Raw genomic sequence first — 26,647 nt, forward strand, 5'->3', positions numbered from 1 at the left:
GCACAGAGTAAGAAGAGTTTTTCAGGTGAGATAAACAAACATGTTCTTGATGAAACTTTTTTACACTTCTTGCAGGAAGGAAGATGGTGGAAGGCGTGATATTACATCAACACTCAACTCAGGCATAGGAATGATGCCGAAGAGAGGATGCGAAATCTCGAGGTTTTAGAGGCTAAACAACTCCGGACTGACCGGACTATCCAGATACTTTGGGTGACAGTGCGGCGCGCGCGCGCGCGCGCTGTCGACTGAAGAGTCTGTTGATTTCGCTCAAGGATGGAATCGAAAGCGATCATTTCTGTGTCGAAGCTCTTCGAAATCGGGGAAGACTCAAAACCAAACACAAGTTTAGGTTTGTGGTTTTTCTTAAACTAATTTTGTTGATTTAGGAGAAAACGTTGCCAGAATTCGCCGACGAAATAAGAAAGTTGAAGGCGATGATCGTCAAACACGAAAACAGAATTCGAGCGTTGTTGTCTTATCATTTCTAAACAAGTGCTCAAATCGTTTGCAATTTTCGCTTCTACTTAATTATTATGTCATTTTTTATCACCCCAAAGTGGCTCTTTAATATATATTATCTACGATTGTTAAATGTCTAGTTATAGAAGATTATAATATTTTTATGAAACAAATTTTCGCGAAAATTCATGATTAAAAAAACAATGCCAAACTTCTCATATCGATATCTCGCTTGTTTTTTGGTGTAAACTTGCGTTATTATACATCATTTTACCCATCGGCCACGGTGGATTATTCCCACGGACATTTACCCATTGTTAATCCCATCCTGATCTGAAGGCTTTGGATCACATCCCTTTGGTCCGTCCAGAGGTCGATTCTCCACCCACATCTAGCCCTTAAGATCTTGTACTTGAAGTTGGTATGGTTCCTAGCCTTTTTCTTTTTGGCGAAGTCAGAAACGCAGCTGCTGGTGGTGCTGATGCTAGTGACAAGTTGTCACGTTCCAAATGTTGCAGGTGAAGCGAGAGTTCCACGACTTCCGATGCACGTGACGTTGACTCCGCGGAAGCTTAGCCCTTCTTCGTTTTCACCGGCCTCATCTTCAGTCTCTCTGCCTCTTCGTGGTCCTCACCGCCCAAACACGGTACAAGAAATTCACGGCTTTCATCCAAGTCGTCTTCTCGGTTCTAATCCTCCTGAAATCAACCCAGAAAACTGAAAAACGATGTTAAAATCCGCTCGGTTTCGAACAGTTTTCGCACCATCTTCGATCACGCAAGCAGTCCGCGAAGAGTGCAGCTCGTTTTACAGCGCGATCAAATCGACAAGAGGTACAACTTGTACACGTTCGAAATCACCACGAAAGTGCAAGCGGGGATTTTAAGGGGGGACACTTTTCAACAACGAGGTGGGGGGTTCAAGGTACAAGTCGGGTTAGACGAAATCGGCTGTCTCGCTTGTAGTAACAACAATTTAACGACGGTCAAAAGACCGAAAGAAGCGAGATTTAATGTAAGGAGTGTAGTCGAGGCGGTTTTCAACGTCTTTCTAAGTCCTGTTGTAGTTTTTAAGTAGAAACTTTGTACTCATTAATTTATTCATGTTAATGTTTGTGTTATTAATAAATTTCTTTAAATTTGCCGGTTCTTATTTGGGCTGTGTGTGATTGGTTGAAAACTAAACAGGTTTCTTCGCGACTGATATTTGAAATTTAATCGAAACCCTCTTGAAACATTTTTTTTTCATTAATTTAGACTTCAGGAACAAGATTCTGTACTCTAAAGTCGGATTCAAAACGTAATTATAAGTTTACTTAAAATTTGCAATGTAGGTAGGCAACCAATTATACACACATTATGCATTCATTTTTCAGTGTAAATAAATACAATAAACTACTTAACTTGTTAATTTTAACCTCAGAAAAACGAATCAAAACTTTGATTTAAGATTTACGACTTTGTTAATATTTTATTTAATATTATTTATGGACCAAAGACTGTTGACGCATGTCCTAGCTTCTATGCTTCGTTGACAGATTGCTTGACGCGGGAAATTAAATTTTGAAATTTTTAATTTGCATTTTCTCAAAAAATCTCACAGATAGCGAGGAACGGAGGCCAGAAATGGATGTAGAAATGTCGAATTATGCCATGTGCAAAGTTTCGTGTCGATCTGAAAACTTTCGTGTTTTTCGCCAAAAAAAGTTCAAAGGGGTTAACCCATGGATTTTGGCGATTTTGACAAAAAATAAAATCTCTTTGAAACCGACTTTTTCCATCAATTTAGACCTCAGGAACAAGAATCCGTCAAAGATTTTTCGATCCGACGCTCCGTTAATTTTTTATTAATTTTTGAAACTTTTATTTGACTTGCATTTTTTCGATGAAAATTAAAGCAAGAAAATACTCTTTTTATTAATTTGGTCCTCAGGAGTAAGAATCTGAAGTCTGATTTAACATTCACGACTTGATTACGATTCTATTAATTATTTAAAATTATAGTGTCTAAACATAGGACAGGTATCTTAACGTATGTCCGAACTTGATTATTTTGACAGCACACAAACAGGTTATGTTCATGAATTTTAAAGTTAAATATCTCGGAAACTATTAGAGATATTGAGATGCGGTTTGCGCTATCGTTTTTCTCAGCTCATTTTACGTTAGAAAAAGTGCTTAAAAGCCCAAAATTCGATAGTCGATTTTTCGCGAAAAAAAATTGCGACTCAAACGATGAAAATTTTTCAATTTTTTTATTTTTGACCATAACTCGTAAACCGTTTGTTCGATCGATCTCAAATTGGGCCAGTGGATAGATTTTGAGCTCCTCTTTCGACTGATATATAATTCAATGCTATTAAACGTCATTTTCATTTTGAAAACATTGATTGAAAATCACCCCAAAATGACCACTTCCAAACAGTTTTTGGTCAATGCTTTCTTTATTTCTTAGGTAAACTCAATAAATTTTGACTCATTTTACGCAGAATCTCACGCTGAATCCAAATTTGGAATTTAAATTCAGATCCGACAACAAATAACTGAGTTATGGCCGTTTGAATTTTTGGGTTGTCGCCAGATGGCCAAATTTTTGAAGGTTCCAAACAATTCATGCTCGATATCTCGAAAACTAGTTGAGATATTCGAATGCGGTTTGCGGCATCGTTTTTCTCGCGATTTTTTACATAAGAAATCGTTTTTAGATTTTCCAAAAGTCGAAATTTGCAAATTTTCGCAAAAATTCATGACTAAAATTATGGCCAAACTTCTCATATCGATATCTCGCTTATTTTTTAGAGTAAACTCGAGTTATTATACATCAGTGAACGCAGAATTTTACGCAGATTCCAAATCTGGGATTTAAATTCAGATCCGACAACAAATAACTGAGTTATGGCCTATCAAAGTTTCGGATAGTTGATTTTCATTTTTTCTCATTTTTCCCAATTTTCAAAGTTAAATATCTCGGAAACTATTAGAGATATTGAGATGCGGTTTGCGCCATCGTTTTTCTCGGCTCATTTTACGTTAGAAAAAGTGCTTAAAAGCCCAAAATTCGATAGTCGATTTTTCGCGAAAAAAAATTGCGACTCAAACGATGAAAATTTTTATTTTTTTTTATTTTTGACCATAACTGGTAAACCGTTTGTTTGATCGATCTCAAATTGGGCCAGTGGATAGATTTTGAGCTCCTCTTTCAACTGCTATATAATTCAATGCTATTAAACGTCATTTTCATTTTGAAAACATTGATTGAAAATCACCCCAAAATGACCACTTCCAAACAGTTTTTGGTCAATGCTTTCTCTATTTCTTAGGTAAACTCAATAAATTTTGACTCATTTTACGCAGAATCTCACGCTGAATCCAAATCTGGAATTTAAATTCAGATCCGACAACAAATAACTGAGTTATGGCCGTTTGAATTTTTGGGTTGTCGCCAGATGGCCAAATTTTTGAAGGTTCCAAACAATTCATGCTCGATATCTCGAAAACTATTTCAGATATTGGAATGCGGTTTGCGGCATCGTTTTTCTCGCGATTTTTTACATAAGAAATCGTTTTTAGATTTTCCAAAAGTCGAAATTTGCAAATTTTCGCAAAAATTCATGACTAAAATTATGGCCAAACTTCTCATATCGATATCTCGCTTATTTTTTGGAGTAAACTCGAGTTATTATACATCAGTGAACGCAGAATTTTACGCAGATTCCAAATCTGGGATTTAAATTCAGATCCGACAACAAATAACTGAGTTATGGCCGATCAAAGTTTCGGATAGTTGATTTTCATTTTTTCTCATTTTTCCCAATTTTCAAAGTTAAATATCTCGGAAACTATTAGAGATATTGAGATGCGGTTTGCGCCATCGTTTTTCTCGGCTCATTTTACGTTAGAAAAAGTGCTTAAAAGCCCAAAATTCGATAGTCGATTTTTCGCGAAAAAAAATTGCGACTCAAACGATGAAAATTTTTATTTTTTTTTATTTTTGACCATAACTCGTAAACCGTTTGTTTGATCGATCTCAAATTGGGCCAGTGGATAGATTTTGAGCTCCTTTTTCGACTGCTATATAATTCAATGCTATTAAACGTCATTTTCATTTTGAAAACATTGATTGAAAATCACCCCAAAATGACCACTTCCAAACAGTTTTTGGTCAATGCTTTCTTTATTTCTTAGGTAAACTCAATAAATTTTGACTCATTTTACGCAGAATCTCACGCTGAATCCAAATTTGGAATTTAAATTCAGATCCGACAACAAATAACTGAGTTATGGCCGTTTGAATTTTTGGGTTGTCGCCAGATGGCCAAATTTTTGAAGGTTCCAAACAATTCATGCTCGATATCTCGAAAACTAGTTGAGATATTCGAATGCGGTTTGCGGCATCGTTTTTCTCGCGATTTTTTACATAAGAAATAGTCTTTAGATTTTCCAATAGTCGAAAGTTGCAAATTTTCGCAATAATTCATGACTAAAACTATGGCCAAACTTCTCATATCGATATCTCGCTTATTTTTTAGAGTAAACTCGAGTTATTATACATCAGTGAACGCAGAATTTTACGCAGATTCCAAATCTGGGATTTAAATTCAGATCCGACAACAAATAACTGAGTTATGGCCGATCAAAGTTTCGGATAGTTGATTTTCATTTTTTCTCATTTTTTCCAATTTTCAAAGTTAAATATCTCGGAAACTATTAGAGATATTGAGCTGCGGTTTGCGCCATCGTTTTTTTCGGCTCATTTTACGTCAGAAAAAGTGCTTAAAAGTCGAAAATTCGATAGTCGATTTTTCGCGAAAAAAAATTGCGACTCAAACGATGAAAATTTTTCAATTTTTTTATTTTTGGCCATAACTCCTAAACCGTTTGTTTGATCGATCTCAAATTGAGCCAGTAGATAGATTTCGAGCTCCTCTTTCGACTGATATATAATTCAATGCTATTAAACGTCATTTTCATTTTTAAAACATTGATTGAAAATCACCCCAAAATGACCACTTCCAAACAGTTTTTGGTCAATGCTTTCTTTATTTCGTAGGTAAACTCAATAAATTTTGACTCATTTTACGCAGAATCTCACGCTGAATCCAAATCTGGAATTTAAATTCAGATCCGACAACAAATAACTGAGTTATGGCCGTTTGAATTTTTGGGTTGTCGCCAGATGGCCAAATTTTTGAAGGTTCCAAACAATTCATGCTCGATATCTCGAAAACTATTTCAGATATTGGAATGCGGTTTGCGGCATCGTTTTTCTCGCGATTTTTTACATAAGAAATCGTTTTTAGATTTTCCAAAAGTCGAAATTTGCAAATTTTCGCAAAAATTCATGACTAAAATTATGGCCAAACTTCTCATATCGATATCTCGCTTATTTTTTAGAGTAAACTCGAGTTATTATACATCAGTGAACGCAGAATTTTACGCAGATTCCAAATCTGGGATTTAAATTCAGATCCGACAACAAATAACTGAGTTATGGCCTATCAAAGTTTCGGATAGTTGATTTTCATTTTTTCTCATTTTTCCCAATTTTCAAAGTTAAATATCTCGGAAACTATTAGAGATATTGAGATGCGGTTTGCGCCATCGTTTTTCTCGGCTCATTTTACGTTAGAAAAAGTGCTTAAAAGCCCAAAATTCGATAGTCGATTTTTCGCGAAAAAAAATTGCGACTCAAACGATGAAAATTTTTATTTTTTTTTATTTTTGACCATAACTGGTAAACCGTTTGTTTGATCGATCTCAAATTGGGCCAGTGGATAGATTTTGAGCTCCTCTTTCAACTGCTATATAATTCAATGCTATTAAACGTCATTTTCATTTTGAAAACATTGATTGAAAATCACCCCAAAATGACCACTTCCAAACAGTTTTTGGTCAATGCTTTCTCTATTTCTTAGGTAAACTCAATAAATTTTGACTCATTTTACGCAGAATCTCACGCTGAATCCAAATCTGGAATTTAAATTCAGATCCGACAACAAATAACTGAGTTATGGCCGTTTGAATTTTTGGGTTGTCGCCAGATGGCCAAATTTTTGAAGGTTCCAAACAATTCATGCTCGATATCTCGAAAACTATTTCAGATATTGGAATGCGGTTTGCGGCATCGTTTTTCTCGCGATTTTTTACATAAGAAATCGTTTTTAGATTTTCCAAAAGTCGAAATTTGCAAATTTTCGCAAAAATTCATGACTAAAATTATGGCCAAACTTCTCATATCGATATCTCGCTTATTTTTTGGAGTAAACTCGAGTTATTATACATCAGTGAACGCAGAATTTTACGCAGATTCCAAATCTGGGATTTAAATTCAGATCCGACAACAAATAACTGAGTTATGGCCGATCAAAGTTTCGGATAGTTGATTTTCATTTTTTCTCATTTTTCCCAATTTTCAAAGTTAAATATCTCGGAAACTATTAGAGATATTGAGATGCGGTTTGCGCCATCGTTTTTCTCGGCTCATTTTACGTTAGAAAAAGTGCTTAAAAGCCCAAAATTCGATAGTCGATTTTTCGCGAAAAAAAATTGCGACTCAAACGATGAAAATTTTTATTTTTTTTTATTTTTGGGCATAACTCCTAAACCGTTTGTTTGATCGATCTCAAATTGGGCCAGTAGATAGATTTTGAGCTCCTCTTTCGACTGATATATAATTCAATGCTATTAAACGTCATTTTCATTTTGAAAACATTGATTGAAAATCACCCCAAAATGACCACTTCCAAACAGTTTTTGGTCAATGCTTTCTTTATTTCGTAGGTAAACTCAATAAATTTTGACTCATTTTACGCAGAATCTCACGCTGAATCCAAATCTGGAATTTAAATTCAGATCCGACAACAAATAACTGAGTTATGGCCGTTTGAATTTTTGGGTTGTCGCCAGATGGCCAAATTTTTGAAGGTTCCAAACAATTCATGCTCGATATCTCGAAAACTATTTCAGATATTGGAATGCGGTTTGCGGCATCGTTTTTCTCGCGATTTTTTACATAAGAAATCGTTTTTAGATTTTCCAAAAGTCGAAATTTGCAAATTTTCGCAAAAATTCATGACTAAAATTATGGCCAAACTTCTCATATCGATATCTCGCTTATTTTTCAGAGTAAACTCGAGTTATTATACATCAGTGAACGCAGAATTTTACGCAGATTCCAAATCTGGGATTTAAATTCAGATCCGACAACAAATAACTGAGTTATGGCCGATCAAAGTTTCGGATAGTTGATTTTCATTTTTTCTCATTTTTCCCAATTTTCAAAGTTAAATATCTCGGAAACTATTAGAGATATTGAGATGCGGTTTGCGCCATCGTTTTTCTCGGCTCATTTTACGTTAGAAAAAGTGCTTAAAAGCCCAAAATTCGATAGTCGATTTTTCGCGAAAAAAAATTGCGACTCAAACGATGAAAATTTTTATTTTTTTTTATTTTTGGGCATAACTCCTAAACCGTTTGTTTGATCGATCTCAAATTGGGCCAGTAGATAGATTTTGAGCTCCTCTTTCGACTGATATATAATTCAATGCTATTAAACGTCATTTTCATTTTGAAAACATTGATTGAAAATCACCCCAAAATGACCACTTCCAAACAGTTTTTGGTCAATGCTTTCTTTATTTCGTAGGTAAACTCAATAAATTTTGACTCATTTTACGCAGAATCTCACGCTGAATCCAAATCTGGAATTTAAATTCAGATCCGACAAGAAATAACTGAGTTATGGCCGTTTGAATTTTTGGGTTGTCGCCAGATGGCCAAATTTTTGAAGGTTCCAAACAATTCATGCTCGATATCTCGAAAACTATTTCAGATATTGGAATGCGGTTTGCGGCATCGTTTTTCTCGCGATTTTTTACATAAGAAATCGTTTTTAGATTTTCCAATAGTCGAAATTTGCAAATTTTCGCGAAAATTCATGACTAAAACTATGGCCAAACTTCTCATATCGATATCTCGCTTATTTTTTAGACTAAACTTGAGTTATTATACATCAGTGAACGCAGAATTTTACGCAGATTGCAAATTTGGGATTTAAATTTAGTGTCTTTATGATGTCATGGCTTTTGTAGTATCAGAGGAAGATGAACACCTAAAACTATTTGGTTTGTTTTAGTCGGAAAAAGAAATGAGCACTGAAATGTCCGACAAGCTGGCTGCGGTTACATCAGCATATAAAAACAACAATGATCTACAAGAATTGAAGAAGTCGTTAAATGAGATATTTTTGAGGAAGCGCCACTTGCGAAGGACTAACCTTGGCTCTTGGCTCTTGGATCAGTTGGAATTAGAGCAATAATCAATTACCATTAATTAAGAATGGATAGTTTCGTCCATTTCAGATTGTTTCCCTCGTCTTTTTTAGGTAAGCCAACAAACATGTTCCTAATGAAACTTTTTCACACTTTTTGCAAGAAGGAGGGAGAGTGTCGAGTTTGTGTTTTTTTATTTTATTAATACTCCTTTAGTTTAATTTGAGGGTATTGTTTTTTATCATTCTTCCTTATTCCTGCAAATGGTTTTGATTCAAAAATTGTAAGTTTTAAAAACAAAAGTTTAGCCCTCTGGTGAGAGGAGGCGTGAACTATCAACTTCGGCGTTATTCCGCTAGGTGGCTTTTATGGAAAAACTTCTCTCACTTTTCGGTGTAAATAAATACAATAAACTACTTAACTTGTTAATTTTAACCTCAGAAAAACGAATCTGAACTTTGATTTAAGATTTACGACTTTGTTAATATTTTATTTAATATTATTTATGGACTAAAGACTGTTGACGCATGTCCTAGCTTCTATGCTTCGTTGACAGATTGCTTGACGCGGGAAATTGAATTTTAAAATTTTTAATTTGCATTTTCTCAAAAAATCTTGCAGATAGCGAGGAACGGAGACCAAAAATGGATGTGGAAATGTTAAATTATGCCATGTGCATAGTTTCGTGTCGATCTGCGAACTTTCGCGTTTTTCGCCAAAAAAAGTTCAAAGACTAAACATCATGGATTTTTGGCGATTTCGACAAAAAATAAAATCTCTTTGAAACCGACTTTTTCCATCAATTTGGACCTCAGGAACAAGAATCCGTCAAAGATTTTTCGATCCGACGCTCCGTTAATGTTTTATTAATTTTTCAAACTTTTATTTGGTTTGCAGTTTTTCGATGAAAATTAAAGCAAGAAAATCCTCTTTTTATTAATTTTGTCCTCAGGAGTAAGAATCTGAAGTCTGATTTAACATTCACGACTTGGTTACGATTCTATTAATTATTTAAAAATGGTATTGTGTCTCTATCTTAACGTATGTCTTAACTTGAATATTTTGACAGCACACATTGAGGTTATGTTCATGATTTACTAAACTTATTTTCAGAGTACAACAAATGATTAACAACGATCCTGCTTGCACAAGAGACTACCAAAATTCTTTACTGTTTACTTTCTCGTTCTTCTGGGCATGGTAGCAAAGAAATTACACAAGTTAAGAAGTTCATTTGAAGCTATTTTTAGTTGGAGTTGATTTGCAACAAATTGATGGGTCTTATTGAAATTTTTAAACGCAGGTAAGCTGAAAACTGTTTGAATTCCAGCCTTGAAATGTTTCGTGGTATTTCAGGTTCCAACTTCATTACCAGAGTTTATTATTAAGAGACTGAATCGATGGATGATACCCATAGCCTAAGATGTCGAAAAGGCGGTTGTCGTCGCTCAACGCTAAAGGACTCTGCATGTTATTGCACAGAATTGAAGAAACCACCCATTCAGTGCTCCCAGAGAACAGTGAATTGATCAAGGAGCATAACATCACGAAAAAGGTGATGAAAAAGGTTAAATTCAAAGTCAAATGTTCTTTTTCCAGTGGTTGAAGATGTCGTTCAGTGACTGGGAGATGTTTCAAGTGTTGCTGATTGCATTGCGGGAGCACGAAGTTTGCAATGTTGAGTCTACGAGCAGAAAACGAGTATTCTCCTCTAGAGAAGAGCCAAAGGAACTCAACCAACGGAAACAGAGCATCATCGAGATGCAGTTGTCAAGAAAGAAAATATGTACTACAAAGGCTCTGAAGGTCATCTGGTGTCTTGTGAGCTATTTTGTGAAGTCAAGGAAACATCATTTATTGGTTTCTTGAAAACGCGAGATCTGTTTGTTCAGGAAGGATGGAAGGTTTGTTTGTTTTCTTTTCTCTCCATTCATGGTCTCACCTTAATCTCTTAGTTGCAGCTTAACACAACTTTGTTGTCTTTCCTGTTGGTCAAGAAGCAGGCGCAATTAAAAGCTTTGCCGTGAAGAAACAGCAATTGACTGCACAGAGTAAGAAGAGTTTTTCAGGTGAGATAAACAAACATGTTCTTGATGAAACTTTTTTACACTTCTTGCAGGAAGGAAGATGGTGGAAGGCGTGATATTACATCAACACTCAACTCAGGCATAGGAATGATGCCGAAGAGAGGATGCGAAATCTCGAGGTTTTAGAGGCTAAACAACTCCGGACTGACCGGACTATCCAGATACTTTGGGTGACAGTGCGGCGCGCGCGCGCGCGCGCTGTCGACTGAAGAGTCTGTTGATTTCGCTCAAGGATGGAATCGAAAGCGATCATTTCTGTGTCGAAGCTCTTCGAAATCGGGGAAGACTCAAAACCAAACACAAGTTTAGATTTGTGGTTTTTCTTAAACTAATTTTGTTGATTTAGGAGAAAACGTTGCCAGAATTCGCCGACGAAATAAGAAAGTTGAAGGCGATGATCGTCAAACACGAAAACAGAATTCGAGCGTTGTTGTCTTATCATTTCTAAACAAGTGCTCAAATCGTTTGCAATTTTCGCTTCTACTTAATTATTATGTCATTTTTTATCACCCCAAAGTGGCTCTTTAATATATATTATCTACGATTGTTAAATGTCTAGTTATAGAAGATTATAATATTTTTATGAAACAAATTTTCGCGAAAATTCATGATTAAAAAAACAATGCCAAACTTCTCATATCGATATCTCGCTTGTTTTTTGGTGTAAACTTGCGTTATTATACATCATTTTACCCATCGGCCACGGTGGATTATTCCCACGGACATTTACCCATTGTTAATCCCATCCTGATCTGAAGGCTTTGGATCACATCCCTTTGGTCCGTCCAGAGGTCGATTCTCCACCCACATCTAGCCCTTAAGATCTTGTACTTGAAGTTGGTATGGTTCCTAGCCTTTTTCTTTTTGGCGAAGTCAGAAACGCAGCTGCTGGTGGTGCTGATGCTAGTGACAAGTTGTCACGTTCCAAATGTTGCAGGTGAAGCGAGAGTTCCACGACTTCCGATGCACGTGACGTTGACTCCGCGGAAGCTTAGCCCTTCTTCGTTTTCACCGGCCTCATCTTCAGTCTCTCTGCCTCTTCGTGGTCCTCACCGCCCAAACACGGTACAAGAAATTCACGGCTTTCATCCAAGTCGTCTTCTCGGTTCTAATCCTCCTGAAATCAACCCAGAAAACTGAAAAACGATGTTAAAATCCGCTCGGTTTCGAACAGTTTTCGCACCATCTTCGATCACGCAAGCAGTCCGCGAAGAGTGCAGCTCGTTTTACAGCGCGATCAAATCGACAAGAGGTACAACTTGTACACGTTCGAAATCACCACGAAAGTGCAAGCGGGGATTTTAAGGGGGGACACTTTTCAACAACGAGGTGGGGGGTTCAAGGTACAAGTCGGGTTAGACGAAATCGGCTGTCTCGCTTGTAGTAACAACAATTTAACGACGGTCAAAAGACCGAAAGAAGCGAGATTTAATGTAAGGAGTGTAGTCGAGGCGGTTTTCAACGTCTTTCTAAGTCCTGTTGTAGTTTTTAAGTAGAAACTTTGTACTCATTAATTTATTCATGTTAATGTTTGTGTTATTAATAAATTTCTTTAAATTTGCCGGTTCTTATTTGGGCTGTGTGTGATTGGTTGAAAACTAAACAGGTTTCTTCGCGACTGATATTTGAAATTTAATCGAAACCCTCTTGAAACATTTTTTTTTCATTAATTTAGACTTCAGGAACAAGATTCTGTACTCTAAAGTCGGATTCAAAACGTAATTATAAGTTTACTTAAAATTTGCAATGTAGGTAGGCAACCAATTATACACACATTATGCATTCATTTTTCAGTGTAAATAAATACAATAAACTACTTAACTTGTTAATTTTAACCTCAGAAAAACGAATCAAAACTTTGATTTAAGATTTACGACTTTGTTAATATTTTATTTAATATTATTTATGGACCAAAGACTGTTGACGCATGTCCTAGCTTCTATGCTTCGTTGACAGATTGCTTGACGCGGGAAATTAAATTTTGAAATTTTTAATTTGCATTTTCTCAAAAAATCTCACAGATAGCGAGGAACGGAGGCCAGAAATGGATGTAGAAATGTCGAATTATGCCATGTGCAAAGTTTCGTGTCGATCTGAAAACTTTCGTGTTTTTCGCCAAAAAAAGTTCAAAGGGGTTAACCCATGGATTTTGGCGATTTTGACAAAAAATAAAATCTCTTTGAAACCGACTTTTTCCATCAATTTAGACCTCAGGAACAAGAATCCGTCAAAGATTTTTCGATCCGACGCTCCGTTAATTTTTTATTAATTTTTGAAACTTTTATTTGACTTGCATTTTTTCGATGAAAATTAAAGCAAGAAAATACTCTTTTTATTAATTTGGTCCTCAGGAGTAAGAATCTGAAGTCTGATTTAACATTCACGACTTGATTACGATTCTATTAATTATTTAAAATTATAGTGTCTAAACATAGGACAGGTATCTTAACGTATGTCCGAACTTGATTATTTTGACAGCACACAAACAGGTTATGTTCATGAATTTTAAAGTTAAATATCTCGGAAACTATTAGAGATATTGAGATGCGGTTTGCGCTATCGTTTTTCTCAGCTCATTTTACGTTAGAAAAAGTGCTTAAAAGCCCAAAATTCGATAGTCGATTTTTCGCGAAAAAAAATTGCGACTCAAACGATGAAAATTTTTCAATTTTTTTATTTTTGACCATAACTCGTAAACCGTTTGTTCGATCGATCTCAAATTTGGCCAGTGGATAGATTTTGAGCTCCTCTTTCGACTGATATATAATTCAATGCTATTAAACGTCATTTTCATTTTGAAAACATTGATTGAAAATCACCCCAAAATGACCACTTCCAAACAGTTTTTGGTCAATGCTTTCTTTATTTCTTAGGTAAACTCAATAAATTTTGACTCATTTTACGCAGAATCTCACGCTGAATCCAAATTTGGAATTTAAATTCAGATCCGACAACAAATAACTGAGTTATGGCCGTTTGAATTTTTGGGTTGTCGCCAGATGGCCAAATTTTTGAAGGTTCCAAACAATTCATGCTCGATATCTCGAAAACTAGTTGAGATATTCGAATGCGGTTTGCGGCATCGTTTTTCTCGCGATTTTTTACATAAGAAATAGTCTTTAGATTTTCCAATAGTCGAAAGTTGCAAATTTTCGCAAAAATTCATGACTAAAACTATGGCCAAACTTCTCATATCGATATCTCGCTTATTTTTTAGAGTAAACTCGAGTTATTATACATCAGTGAACGCAGAATTTTACGCAGATTCCAAATCTGGGATTTAAATTCAGATCCGACAACAAATAACTGAGTTATGGCCGATCAAAGTTTCGGATAGTTGATTTTCATTTTTTCTCATTTTTTCCAATTTTCAAAGTTAAATATCTCGGAAACTATTAGAGATATTGAGCTGCGGTTTGCGCCATCGTTTTTTTCGGCTCATTTTACGTCAGAAAAAGTGCTTAAAAGTCGAAAATTCGATAGTCGATTTTTCGCGAAAAAAAATTGCGACTCAAACGATGAAAATTTTTCAATTTTTTTATTTTTGGCCATAACTCCTAAACCGTTTGTTTGATCGATCTCAAATTGAGCCAGTAGATAGATTTCGAGCTCCTCTTTCGACTGATATATAATTCAATGCTATTAAACGTCATTTTCATTTTGAAAACATTGATTGAAAATCACCCCAAAATGACCACTTCCAAACAGTTTTTGGTCAATGCTTTCTTTATTTCGTAGGTAAACTCAATAAATTTTGACTCATTTTACGCAGAATCTCACGCTGAATCCAAATCTGGAATTTAAATTCAGATCCGACAACAAATAACTGAGTTATGGCCTATCAAAGTTTCGGATAGTTGATTTTCATTTTTTCTCATTTTTCCCAATTTTCAAAGTTAAATATCTCGGAAACTATTAGAGATATTGAGATGCGGTTTGCGCCATCGTTTTTCTCGGCTCATTTTACGTTAGAAAAAGTGCTTAAAAGCCCAAAATTCAATAGTCGATTTTTCGCGAAAAAAAATTGCGACTCAAACGATGAAAATTTTTATTTTTTTTTATTTTTGACCATAACTGGTAAACCGTTTGTTTGATCGATCTCAAATTGGGCCAGTGGATAGATTTTGAGCTCCTCTTTCGACTGATATATAATTCAAAGCTATTAAACGTCATTTTCATTTTGAAAACATTGATTGAAAATCACCCCAAAATGACCACTTCCAAACAGTTTTTGGTCAATGCTTTCTTTATTTCTTAGGTAAACTCAATAAATTTTGACTCATTTTACGCAGAATCTCACGCTGAATCCAAATTTGGAATTTAAATTCAGATCCGACAACAAATAACTGAGTTATGGCCGTTTGAATTTTTGGGTTGTCGCCAGATGGCCAAATTTTTGAAGGTTCCAAACAATTCATGCTCGATATCTCGAAAACTAGTTGAGATATTCGAATGCGGTTTGCGGCATCGTTTTTCTCGCGATTTTTTACATAAGAAATAGTCTTTAGATTTTCCAATAGTCGAAAGTTGCAAATTTTCGCAAAAATTCATGACTAAAACTATGGCCAAACTTCTCATATCGATATCTCGCTTATTTTTTAGAGTAAACTCGAGTTATTATACATCAGTGAACGCAGAATTTTACGCAGATTCCAAATCTGGGATTTAAATTCAGATCCGACAACAAATAACTGAGTTATGGCCGATCAAAGTTTCGGATAGTTGATTTTCATTTTTTCTCATTTTTTCCAATTTTCAAAGTTAAATATCTCGGAAACTATTAGAGATATTGAGATGCGGTTTGCGCCATCGTTTTTCTCAGCTCATTTTACGTTAGAAAAAGTGCTTAAAAGCCCAAAATTCGATAGTCGATTTTTCGCGAAAAAAAATTGCGACTCAAACGATGAAAATTTTTCAATTTTTTTATTTTTGACCATAACTCGTAAACCGTTTGTTCGATCGATCTCAAATTGGGCCAGTGGATAGATTTTGAGCTCCTCTTTCGACTGATATATAATTCAATGCTATTAAACGTCATTTTCATTTTGAAAACATTGATTGAAAATCACCCCAAAATGACCACTTCCAAACAGTTTTTGGTCAATGCTTTCTTTATTTCTTAGGTAAACTCAATAAATTTTGACTCATTTTACGCAGAATCTCACGCTGAATCCAAATTTGGAATTTAAATTCAGATCCGACAACAAATAACTGAGTTATGGCCGTTTGAATTTTTGGGTTGTCGCCAGATGGCCAAATTTTTGAAGGTTCCAAACAATTCATGCTCGATATCTCGAAAACTAGTTGAGATATTCGAATGCGGTTTGCGGCATCGTTTTTCTCGCGATTTTTTACATAAGAAATAGTCTTTAGATTTTCCAATAGTCGAAAGTTGCAAATTTTCGCAAAAATTCATGACTAAAACTATGGCCAAACTTCTCATATCGATATCTCGCTTATTTTTTAGAGTAAACTCGAGTTATTATACATCAGTGAACGCAGAATTTTACGCAGATTCCAAATCTGGGATTTAAATTCAGATCCGACAACAAATAACTGAGTTATGGCCGATCAAAGTTTCGGATAGTTGATTTTCATTTTTTCTCATTTTTCCCAATTTTCAAAGTTAAATATCTCGGAAACTATTAGAGATATTGAGATGCGGTTTGCGCCATCGTTTTTCTCAGCTCATTTTACGTTAGAAAAAGTGCTTAAAAGCCCAAAATTCGATAGTCGATTTTTCGCGAAAAAAAATTGCGACTCAAACGATGAAAATTTTTCAATTTTTTTATTTTTGACCATAACTCGTAAACCGTTTGTTCGATCGATCTCAAATTGGGCCAGTGGATAGATTTTGAGCTCCTCTTTCGACTGATATATAATTCAATGCTATTAAACGTCATTTTCATTTTGAAAACATTGATTGAAAATCACCCCAAAATGACCACTTCCAAACAGTTTTTGGTCAATGCTTTCTTTATTTCGTAGGTAAACTCAATAAATTTTGACTCATTTTACGCAGAATCTCACGCTGAATCCAAATCTGGAATTTAAATTCAGATCCGACAACAAATAACTGAGTTATGGCCGTTTGAATTTTTGGGTTGTCGCCAGATGGCCAAATTTTTGAAGGTTCCAAACAGTTCATGCTCGATATCTCGAAAACTATTTCAGATATTGGAATGCGGTTTGCGGCATCGTTTTTCTCGCGATTTTTTACATAAGAAATCGTTTTTATATTTTCCAAAAGTCGAAATTTGCAAATTTTCGCAAAAATTCATGACTAAAACTATGGCCAAATTTCTCATATCGATATCTCGCTTATTTTTTAGAGTAAACTCGAGTTATTATACATCAGTGAACGCAGAATTTTACGCAGATTCCAAATCTGGGATTTAAATTCAGATCCGACAACAAATAACTGAGTTATGGCCGATCAAAGTTTCGGATAGTTGATTTTCATTTTTTCTCATTTTTCCCAATTTTCAAAGTTAAATATCTCGGAAACTATTAGAGATATTGAGATGCGGTTTGCGCCATCGTTTTTCTCGGCTCATTTTACGTTAGAAAAAGTGCTTAAAAGCCCAAAATTCGATAGTCGATTTTTCGCGAAAAAAAATTGCGACTCAAACGATGAAAATTTTTATTTTTTTTTATTTTTGGGCATAACTCCTAAACCGTTTGTTTGATCGATCTCAAATTGGGCCAGTAGATAGATTTTGAGCTCCTCTTTCGACTGATATATAATTCAATGCTATTAAACGTCATTTTCATTTTGAAAACATTGATTGAAAATCACCCCAAAATGACCACTTCCAAACAGTTTTTGGTCAATGCTTTCTTTATTTCGTAGGTAAACTCAATAAATTTTGACTCATTTTACGCAGAATCTCACGCTGAATCCGAATCTGGAATTTAAATTCAGATCCGACAACAAATAACTGAGTTATGGCCGTTTGAATTTTTGGGTTGTCGCCAGATGGCCAAATTTTTGAAGGTTCCAAACAATTCATGCTCGATATCTCGAAAACTATTTCAGATATTGGAATGCGGTTTGCGGCATCGTTTTTCTCGCGATTTTTTACATAAGAAATCGTTTTTAGATTTTCCAAAAGTCGAAATTTGCAAATTTTCGCAAAAATTCATGACTAAAATTATGGCCAAACTTCTCATATCGATATCTCGCTTATTTTTTAGAGTAAACTCGAGTTATTATACATCAGTGAACGCAGAATTTTACGCAGATTCCAAATCTGGGATTTAAATTCAGATCCGACAACAAATAACTGAGTTATGGCCTATCAAAGTTTCGGATAGTTGATTTTCATTTTTTCTCATTTTTCCCAATTTTCAAAGTTAAATATCTCGGAAACTATTAGAGATATTGAGATGCGGTTTGCGCCATCGTTTTTCTCGGCTCATTTTACGTTAGAAAAAGTGCTTAAAAGCCCAAAATTCGATAGTCGATTTTTCGCGAAAAAAAATTGCGACTCAAACGATGAAAATTTTTATTTTTTTTTATTTTTGACCATAACTGGTAAACCGTTTGTTTGATCGATCTCAAATTGGGCCAGTGGATAGATTTTGAGCTCCTCTTTCAACTGCTATATAATTCAATGCTATTAAACGTCATTTTCATTTTGAAAACATTGATTGAAAATCACCCCAAAATGACCACTTCCAAACAGTTTTTGGTCAATGCTTTCTCTATTTCTTAGGTAAACTCAATAAATTTTGACTCATTTTACGCAGAATCTCACGCTGAATCCAAATCTGGAATTTAAATTCAGATCCGACAACAAATAACTGAGTTATGGCCGTTTGAATTTTTGGGTTGTCGCCAGATGGCCAAATTTTTGAAGGTTCCAAACAATTCATGCTCGATATCTCGAAAACTATTTCAGATATTGGAATGCGGTTTGCGGCATCGTTTTTCTCGCGATTTTTTACATAAGAAATCGTTTTTAGATTTTCCAAAAGTCGAAATTTGCAAATTTTCGCAAAAATTCATGACTAAAATTATGGCCAAACTTCTCATATCGATATCTCGCTTATTTTTTGGAGTAAACTCGAGTTATTATACATCAGTGAACGCAGAATTTTACGCAGATTCCAAATCTGGGATTTAAATTCAGATCCGACAACAAATAAGTGAGTTATGGCCGATCAAAATTTCGGATAGTTGATTTTCATTTTTTCTCATTTTTCCCAATTTTTAAAGTTAAATATCTCGGAAACTATTAGAGATATTGAGATGCGGTTTGCGCCATCGTTTTTCTCGGCTCATTTTACGTTAGAAAAAGTGCTTAAAAGCCCAAAATTCGATAGTCGATTTTTCGCGAAAAAAAATTGCGACTCAAACGATGAAAATTTTTATTTTTTTTTATTTTTGACCATAACTCGTAAACCGTTTGTTTGATCGATCTCAAATTGGGCCAGTGGATAGATTTTGAGCTCCTTTTTCGACTGCTATATAATTCAATGCTATTAAACGTCATTTTCATTTTGAAAACATTGATTGAAAATCACCCCAAAATGACCACTTCCAAACAGTTTTTGGTCAATGCTTTCTTTATTTCTTAGGTAAACTCAATAAATTTTGACTCATTTTACGCAGAATCTCACGCTGAATCCAAATCTGGAATTTAAATTCAGATCCGACAACAAATAACTGAGTTATGGCCGTTTGAATTTTTGGGTTGTCGCCAGATGGCCAAATTTTTGAAGGTTCCAAACAATTCATGCTCGATATCTCGAAAACTATTTCAGATATTGGAATGCGGTTTGCGGCATCGTTTTTCTCGCGATTTTTTACATAAGAAATCGTTTTTAGATTTTCCAATAGTCGAAATTTGCAAATTTTCGCGAAAATTCATGACTAAAACTATGGCCAAACTTCTCATATCGATATCTCGCTTATTTTTTTGAGTAAACTCGAGTTATTATACATCAGTGAACGCAGAATTTTACGCAGATTCCAAATCTGGGATTTAAATTCAGATCCGACAACAAATAACCGAGTTATGGCCGATCAAAGTTTCGGATAGTTGATTTTCATTTTTTCTCATTTTTCCCAATTTTCAAAGTTAAATATCTCGGAAACTATTAGAGATATTGAGATGCGGTTTGCGCCATCGTTTTTCTCGGCTCATTTTACGTTAGAAAAAGTGCTTAAAAGCCCAAAATTCGATAGTCGATTTTTCGCGAAAAAAAATTGCGACTCAAACGATGAAAATTTTTATTTTTTTTTATTTTTGACCATAACTCGTAAACCGTTTGTTCGATCGATCTCAAATTGAGCCAGTAGATAGATTTCGAGCTCCTCTTTCGAATGATATATAATACAAAGGTATTAAACGTCGTTTTTACATTAAAAATAGTGATTGAAAATCACCCCAAAATGACCACTTCCAAACAGTTTTTGGTCAATGCTTTCTTTATTTCGTAGGTAAACTCAATAAATTTTGACTCATTTTACGCAGAATCTCACGCTGAATCCAAATCTGGAATTTAAATTCAGATCCGACAACAAATAACTGAGTTATGGCCGTTTGAATTTTTGGGTTGTCGCCAGATGGCCAAATTTTTGAAGGTTCCAAACAATTCATGCTCGATATCTCGAAAACTATTTCAGATATTGGAATGCGGTTTGCGGCATCGTTTTTCTCGCGATTTTTTACATAAGAAATCGTTTTTAGATTTTCCAAAAGTCGAAATTTGCAAATTTTCGCAAAAATTCATGACTAAAACTATGGCCAAACTTCTCATATCGATATCTCGCTTATTTTTTTGAGTAAACTCGAGTTATTATACATCAGTGAACGCAGAATTTTACGCAGATTCCAAATTTGGGATTTAAATTCAGATCCGACAACAAATAACCGAGTTATGGCCGATCAAAGTTTCGGATAGTTGATTTTCATTTTTTCTCATTTTTCCCAATTTTCAAAGTTAAATATCTCGGAAACTATTAGAGATATTGAGATGCGGTTTGCGCCATCGTTTTTCTCGGCTCATTTTACGTTAGAAAAAGTGCTTAAAAGCCCAAAATTCGATAGTCGATTTTTCGCGAAAAAAAATTGCGACTCAAACGATGAAAATTTTTATTTTTTTTTATTTTTGGCCATAACTCCTAAACCGTTTGTTTGATCGATCTCAAATTGGGCCAGTAGATAGATTTTGAGCTCCTCTTTCGACTGATATATAATTCAATGCTATTAAACGTCATTTTCATTTTGAAAACATTGATTGAAAATCACCCCAAAATGACCACTTCCAAACAGTTTTTGGTCAATGCTTTCTTTATTTCGTAGGTAAACTCAATAAATTTTGACTCATTTTACGCAGAATCTCACGCTGAATCCAAATCTGGAATTTAAATTCAGATCCGACAAGAAATAACTGAGTTATGGCCGTTTGAATTTTTGGGTTGTCGCCAGATGGCCAAATTTTTGAAGGTTCCAAACAATTCATGCTCGATATCTCGAAAACTATTTCAGATATTGGAATGCGGTTTGCGGCATCGTTTTTCTCGCGATTTTTTACATAAGAAATCGTTTTTAGATTTTCCAATAGTCGAAATTTGCAAATTTTCGCGAAAATTCATGACTAAAACTATGGCCAAACTTCTCATATCGATATCTCGCTTATTTTTTAGACTAAACTTGAGTTATTATACATCAGTGAACGCAGAATTTTACGCAGATTGCAAATTTGGGATTTAAATTTAGTGTCTTTATGATGTCATGGCTTTTGTAGTATCAGAGGAAGATGAACACCTAAAACTATTTGGTTTGTTTTAGTCGGAAAAAGAAATGAGCACTGAAATGTCCGACAAGCTGGCTGCGGTTACATCAGCATATAAAAACAACAATGATCTACAAGAATTGAAGAAGTCGTTAAATGAGATATTTTTGAGGAAGCGCCACTTGCGAAGGACTAACCTTGGCTCTTGGCTCTTGGATCAGTTGGAATTAGAGCAATAATCAATTACCATTAATTAAGAATGGATAGTTTCGTCCATTTCAGATTGTTTCCCTCGTCTTTTTTAGGTAAGCCAACAAACATGTTCCTAATGAAACTTTTTCACACTTTTTGCAAGAAGGAGGGAGAGTGTCGAGTTTGTGTTTTTTTATTTTATTAATACTCCTTTAGTTTAATTTGAGGGTATTGTTTTTTATCATTCTTCCTTATTCCTGCAAATGGTTTTGATTCAAAAATTGTAAGTTTTAAAAACAAAAGTTTAGCCCTCTGGTGAGAGGAGGCGTGAACTATCAACTTCGGCGTTATTCCGCTAGGTGGCTTTTATGGAAAAACTTCTCTCACTTTTCGGTGTAAATAAATACAATAAACTACTTAACTTGTTAATTTTAACCTCAGAAAAACGAATCTGAACTTTGATTTAAGATTTACGACTTTGTTAATATTTTATTTAATATTATTTATGGACTAAAGACTGTTGACGCATGTCCTAGCTTCTATGCTTCGTTGACAGATTGCTTGACGCGGGAAATTGAATTTTAAAATTTTTAATTTGCATTTTCTCAAAAAATCTTGCAGATAGCGAGGAACGGAGACCAAAAATGGATGTGGAAATGTCAAATTATGCCATGTGCATAGTTTCGTGTCGATCTGCGAACTTTCGCGTTTTTCGCCAAAAAAAGTTCAAAGACTAAACATCATGGATTTTTGGCGATTTCGACAAAAAATAAAATCTCTTTGAAACCGACTTTTTCCATCAATTTGGACCTCAGGAACAAGAATCCGTCAAAGATTTTTCGATCCGACGCTCCGTTAATGTTTTATTAATTTTTCAAACTTTTATTTGGTTTGCAGTTTTTCGATGAAAATTAAAGCAAGAAAATCCTCTTTTTATTAATTTTGTCCTCAGGAGTAAGAATCTGAAGTCTGATTTAACATTCACGACTTGGTTACGATTCTATTAATTATTTAAAAATGGTATTGTGTCTCTATCTTAACGTATGTCTTAACTTGAATATTTTGACAGCACACATTGAGGTTATGTTCATGATTTACTAAACTTATTTTCAGAGTACAACAAATGATTAACAACGATCCTGCTTGCACAAGAGACTACCAAAATTCTTTACTGTTTACTTTCTCGTTCTTCTGGGCATGGTAGCAAAGAAATTACACAAGTTAAGAAGTTCATTTGAAGCTATTTTTAGTTGGAGTTGATTTGCAACAAATTGATGGGTCTTATTGAAATTTTTAAACGCAGGTAAGCTGAAAACTGTTTGAATTCCAGCCTTGAAATGTTTCGTGGTATTTCAGGTTCCAACTTCATTACCAGAGTTTATTATTAAGAGACTGAATCGATGGATGATACCCATAGCCTAAGATGTCGAAAAGGCGGTTGTCGTCGCTCAACGCTAAAGGACTCTGCAAGTTATTGCACAGAATTGAAGAAACCACCCATTCAGTGCTCCCAGAGAACAGTGAATTGATCAAGGAGCATAACATCACGAAAAAGGTGATGAAAAAGGTTAAATTCAAAGTCAAATGTTCTTTTTCCAGTGGTTGAAGATGTCGTTCAGTGACTGGGAGATGTTTCAAGTGTTGCTGATTGCATTGCGGGAGCACGAAGTTTGCAATGTTGAGTCTACGAGCAGAAAACGAGTATTCTCCTCTAGAGAAGAGCCAAAGGAACTCAACCAACGGAAACAGAGCATCATCGAGATGCAGTTGTCAAGAAAGAAAATATGTACTACAAAGGCTCTGAAGGTCATCTGGTGTCTTGTGAGCTATTTTGTGAAGTCAAGGAAACATCATTTATTGGTTTCTTGAAAACGCGAGATCTGTTTGTTCAGGAAGGATGGAAGGTTTGTTTGTTTTCTTTTCTCTCCATTCATGGTCTCACCTTAATCTCTTAGTTGCAGCTTAACACAACTTTGTTGTCTTTCCTGTTGGTCAAGAAGCAGGCGCAATTAAAAGCTTTGCCGTGAAGAAACAGCAATTGACTGCACAGAGTAAGAAGAGTTTTTCAGGTGAGATAAACAAACATGTTCTTGATGAAACTTTTTTACACTTCTTGCAGGAAGGAAGATGGTGGAAGGCGTGATATTACATCAACACTCAACTCAGGCATAGGACTGATGCCGAAGAGAGGATGCGAAATCTCGAGGTTTTAGAGGCTAAACAACTCCGGACTGACCGGACTATCCAGATACTTTGGGTGACAGTGCGGCGCGCGCGCGCGCGCGCTGTCGACTGAAGAGTCTGTTGATTTCGCTCAAGGATGGAATCGAAAGCGATCATTTCTGTGTCGAAGCTCTTCGAAATCGGGGAAGACTCAAAACCAAACACAAGTTTAGATTTGTGGTTTTTCTTAAACTAATTTTGTTGATTTAGGAGAAAACGTTGCCAGAATTCGCCGACGAAATAAGAAAGTTGAAGGCGATGATCGTCAAACACGAAAACAGAATTCGAGCGTTGTTGTCTTATCATTTCTAAACAAGTGCTCAAATCGTTTGCAATTTTCGCTTCTACTTAATTATTATGTCATTTTTTATCACCCCAAAGTGGCTCTTTAATATATATTATCTACGATTGTTAAATGTCTAGTTATAGAAGATTATAATATTTTTATGAAACAAATTTTCGCGAAAATTCATGATTAAAAAAACAATGCCAAACTTCTCATATCGATATCTCGCTTGTTTTTTGGTGTAAACTTGCGTTATTATACATCATTTTACCCATCGGCCACGGTGGATTATTCCCACGGACATTTACCCATTGTTAATCCCATCCTGATCTGAAGGCTTTGGATCACATCCCTTTGGTCCGTCCAGAGGTCGATTCTCCACCCACATCTAGCCCTTAAGATCTTGTACTTGAAGTTGGTATGGTTCCTAGCCTTTTTCTTTTTGGCGAAGTCAGAAACGCAGCTGCTGGTGGTGCTGATGCTAGTGACAAGTTGTCACGTTCCAAATGTTGCAGGTGAAGCGAGAGTTCCACGACTTCCGATGCACGTGACGTTGACTCCGCGGAAGCTTAGCCCTTCTTCGTTTTCACCGGCCTCATCTTCAGTCTCTCTGCCTCTTCGTGGTCCTCACCGCCCAAACACGGTACAAGAAATTCACGGCTTTCATCCAAGTCGTCTTCTCGGTTCTAATCCTCCTGAAATCAACCCAGAAAACTGAAAAACGATGTTAAAATCCGCTCGGTTTCGAACAGTTTTCGCACCATCTTCGATCACGCAAGCAGTCCGCGAAGAGTGCAGCTCGTTTTACAGCGCGATCAAATCGACAAGAGGTACAACTTGTACACGTTCGAAATCACCACGAAAGTGCAAGCGGGGATTTTAAGGGGGGACACTTTTCAACAACGAGGTGGGGGGTTCAAGGTACAAGTCGGGTTAGACGAAATCGGCTGTCTCGCTTGTAGTAACAACAATTTAACGACGGTCAAAAGACCGAAAGAAGCGAGATTTAATGTAAGGAGTGTAGTCGAGGCGGTTTTCAACGTCTTTCTAAGTCCTGTTGTAGTTTTTAAGTAGAAACTTTGTACTCATTAATTTATTCATGTTAATGTTTGTGTTATTAATAAATTTCTTTAAATTTGCCGGTTCTTATTTGGGCTGTGTGTGATTGGTTGAAAACTAAACAGGTTTCTTCGCGACTGATATTTGAAATTTAATCGAAACCCTCTTGAAACATTTTTTTTTCATTAATTTAGACTTCAGGAACAAGATTCTGTACTCTAAAGTCGGATTCAAAACGTAATTATAAGTTTACTTAAAATTAAAATTTGCAATGTGGGTAGGCAACCAATTATACACACATTATGCATTCATTTTTCGGTGTAAATAAATACAATAAACTACTTAACTTGTTAATTTTAATCTCAGAAAAACGAATCTAAACTTTGATTTAAGATTTACGACTTTGTTAATATTTTATTTAATATTATTTATGGACAGATCTGTTGACGCATGTCCTAGCTTCTATGCTTCGTTGACAGATTGCTTGACGCGGGAAATTGAATTTTGAAATTTTTAATTTGCATTTTCTCAAAAAATCTGACAGATAGCGAGGAACGGAGACCAAAAATGGATGTGGAAATGTCAAATTATGCCATGTGCAAAGTTTCGTGCCGATCTGCGAACTTTCGCGTTTTTCGCCAAAAAAAGTTCAAAGACTAAACATCATGGATTTTTGGCGATTTCGACAAAAAATAAAATCTCCTTGAAACCGACTTTTTCCATCAATTTGGACCTCAGGAACAAGAATCCGTCAAAGATTTTTCGATCCGACGCTCCGTTAATGTTTTATTAATTTTTCAAACTTTTATTTGGTTTGCAGTTTTTCGATGAAAATTAAAGCAAGAAAATACTCTTTTTATTAATTTTGTCCTCAGGAGTAAGAATCTGAAGTCTGATTTAACATTCACGACTTGGTTACGATTCTATTAATTATTTAAAAATGGTATTGTGTCTCTATCTTAACGTATGTCTTAACTTGAATATTTTGACAGCACACATTGAGGTTATGTTCATGATTTACTAAACTTATTTTCAGAGTACAACAAATGATTAACAACGATCCTGCTTGCACAAGAGACTACCAGAATTCTTTACTGTTTACTTTCTCGTTCTTCTGGGCATGGTAGCAAAGAAATTACACAAGTTAAGAAGTTCATTTGAAGCTATTTTTAGTTGGAGTTGATTTGCAACAAATTGATGGGTCTTATTGAAATTTTTAAACGCAGGTAAGCTGAAAACTGTTTGAATTCCAGCCTTGAAATGTTTCGTGGTATTTCAGGTTCCAACTTCATTACCAGAGTTTATTATTAAGAGACTGAATCG

At 35.3% G+C, this 26,647-nt stretch overlaps 2 protein-coding genes across 2 annotated transcripts; both read left to right on the forward strand.

Moving 5' to 3' along the window:
• The first annotated feature begins 9,636 nt into the window (after positions 1–9,636).
• On the forward strand, positions 9,637–10,776 carry LOC148165910 (uncharacterized). The gene is made up of 4 exons (XM_088049630.1): positions 9,637–10,034; positions 10,088–10,286; positions 10,331–10,635; positions 10,687–10,776. Exons 2-3 carry the CDS (start codon positions 10,155–10,157, stop codon positions 10,598–10,600), a joined length of 402 nt encoding a protein of 133 aa, XP_087905756.1. The 5' UTR covers positions 9,637–10,034; positions 10,088–10,154; the 3' UTR covers positions 10,601–10,635; positions 10,687–10,776.
• An 11,880-nt stretch (positions 10,777–22,656) lies between these two features.
• Positions 22,657–23,801, forward strand: LOC148165911 (uncharacterized). The gene is made up of 4 exons (XM_088049627.1): positions 22,657–23,059; positions 23,113–23,311; positions 23,356–23,660; positions 23,712–23,801. The coding sequence occupies exons 2-3, from the start codon at positions 23,180–23,182 to the stop codon at positions 23,623–23,625; spliced, it is 402 nt and encodes a 133-aa protein (XP_087905753.1). The 5' UTR covers positions 22,657–23,059; positions 23,113–23,179; the 3' UTR covers positions 23,626–23,660; positions 23,712–23,801.
• The last annotated feature ends 2,846 nt before the right edge of the window (positions 23,802–26,647 follow it).

Source organism: Gnatocerus cornutus, unplaced genomic scaffold, assembly GCF_029298725.1.
Source record: "Gnatocerus cornutus isolate USDA-ARS CGAHR unplaced genomic scaffold, icGnaCorn1.1 ctg00000145.1, whole genome shotgun sequence".
In the NCBI taxonomy this organism is placed as follows: Eukaryota; Metazoa; Arthropoda; class Insecta; order Coleoptera; family Tenebrionidae; genus Gnatocerus; species Gnatocerus cornutus.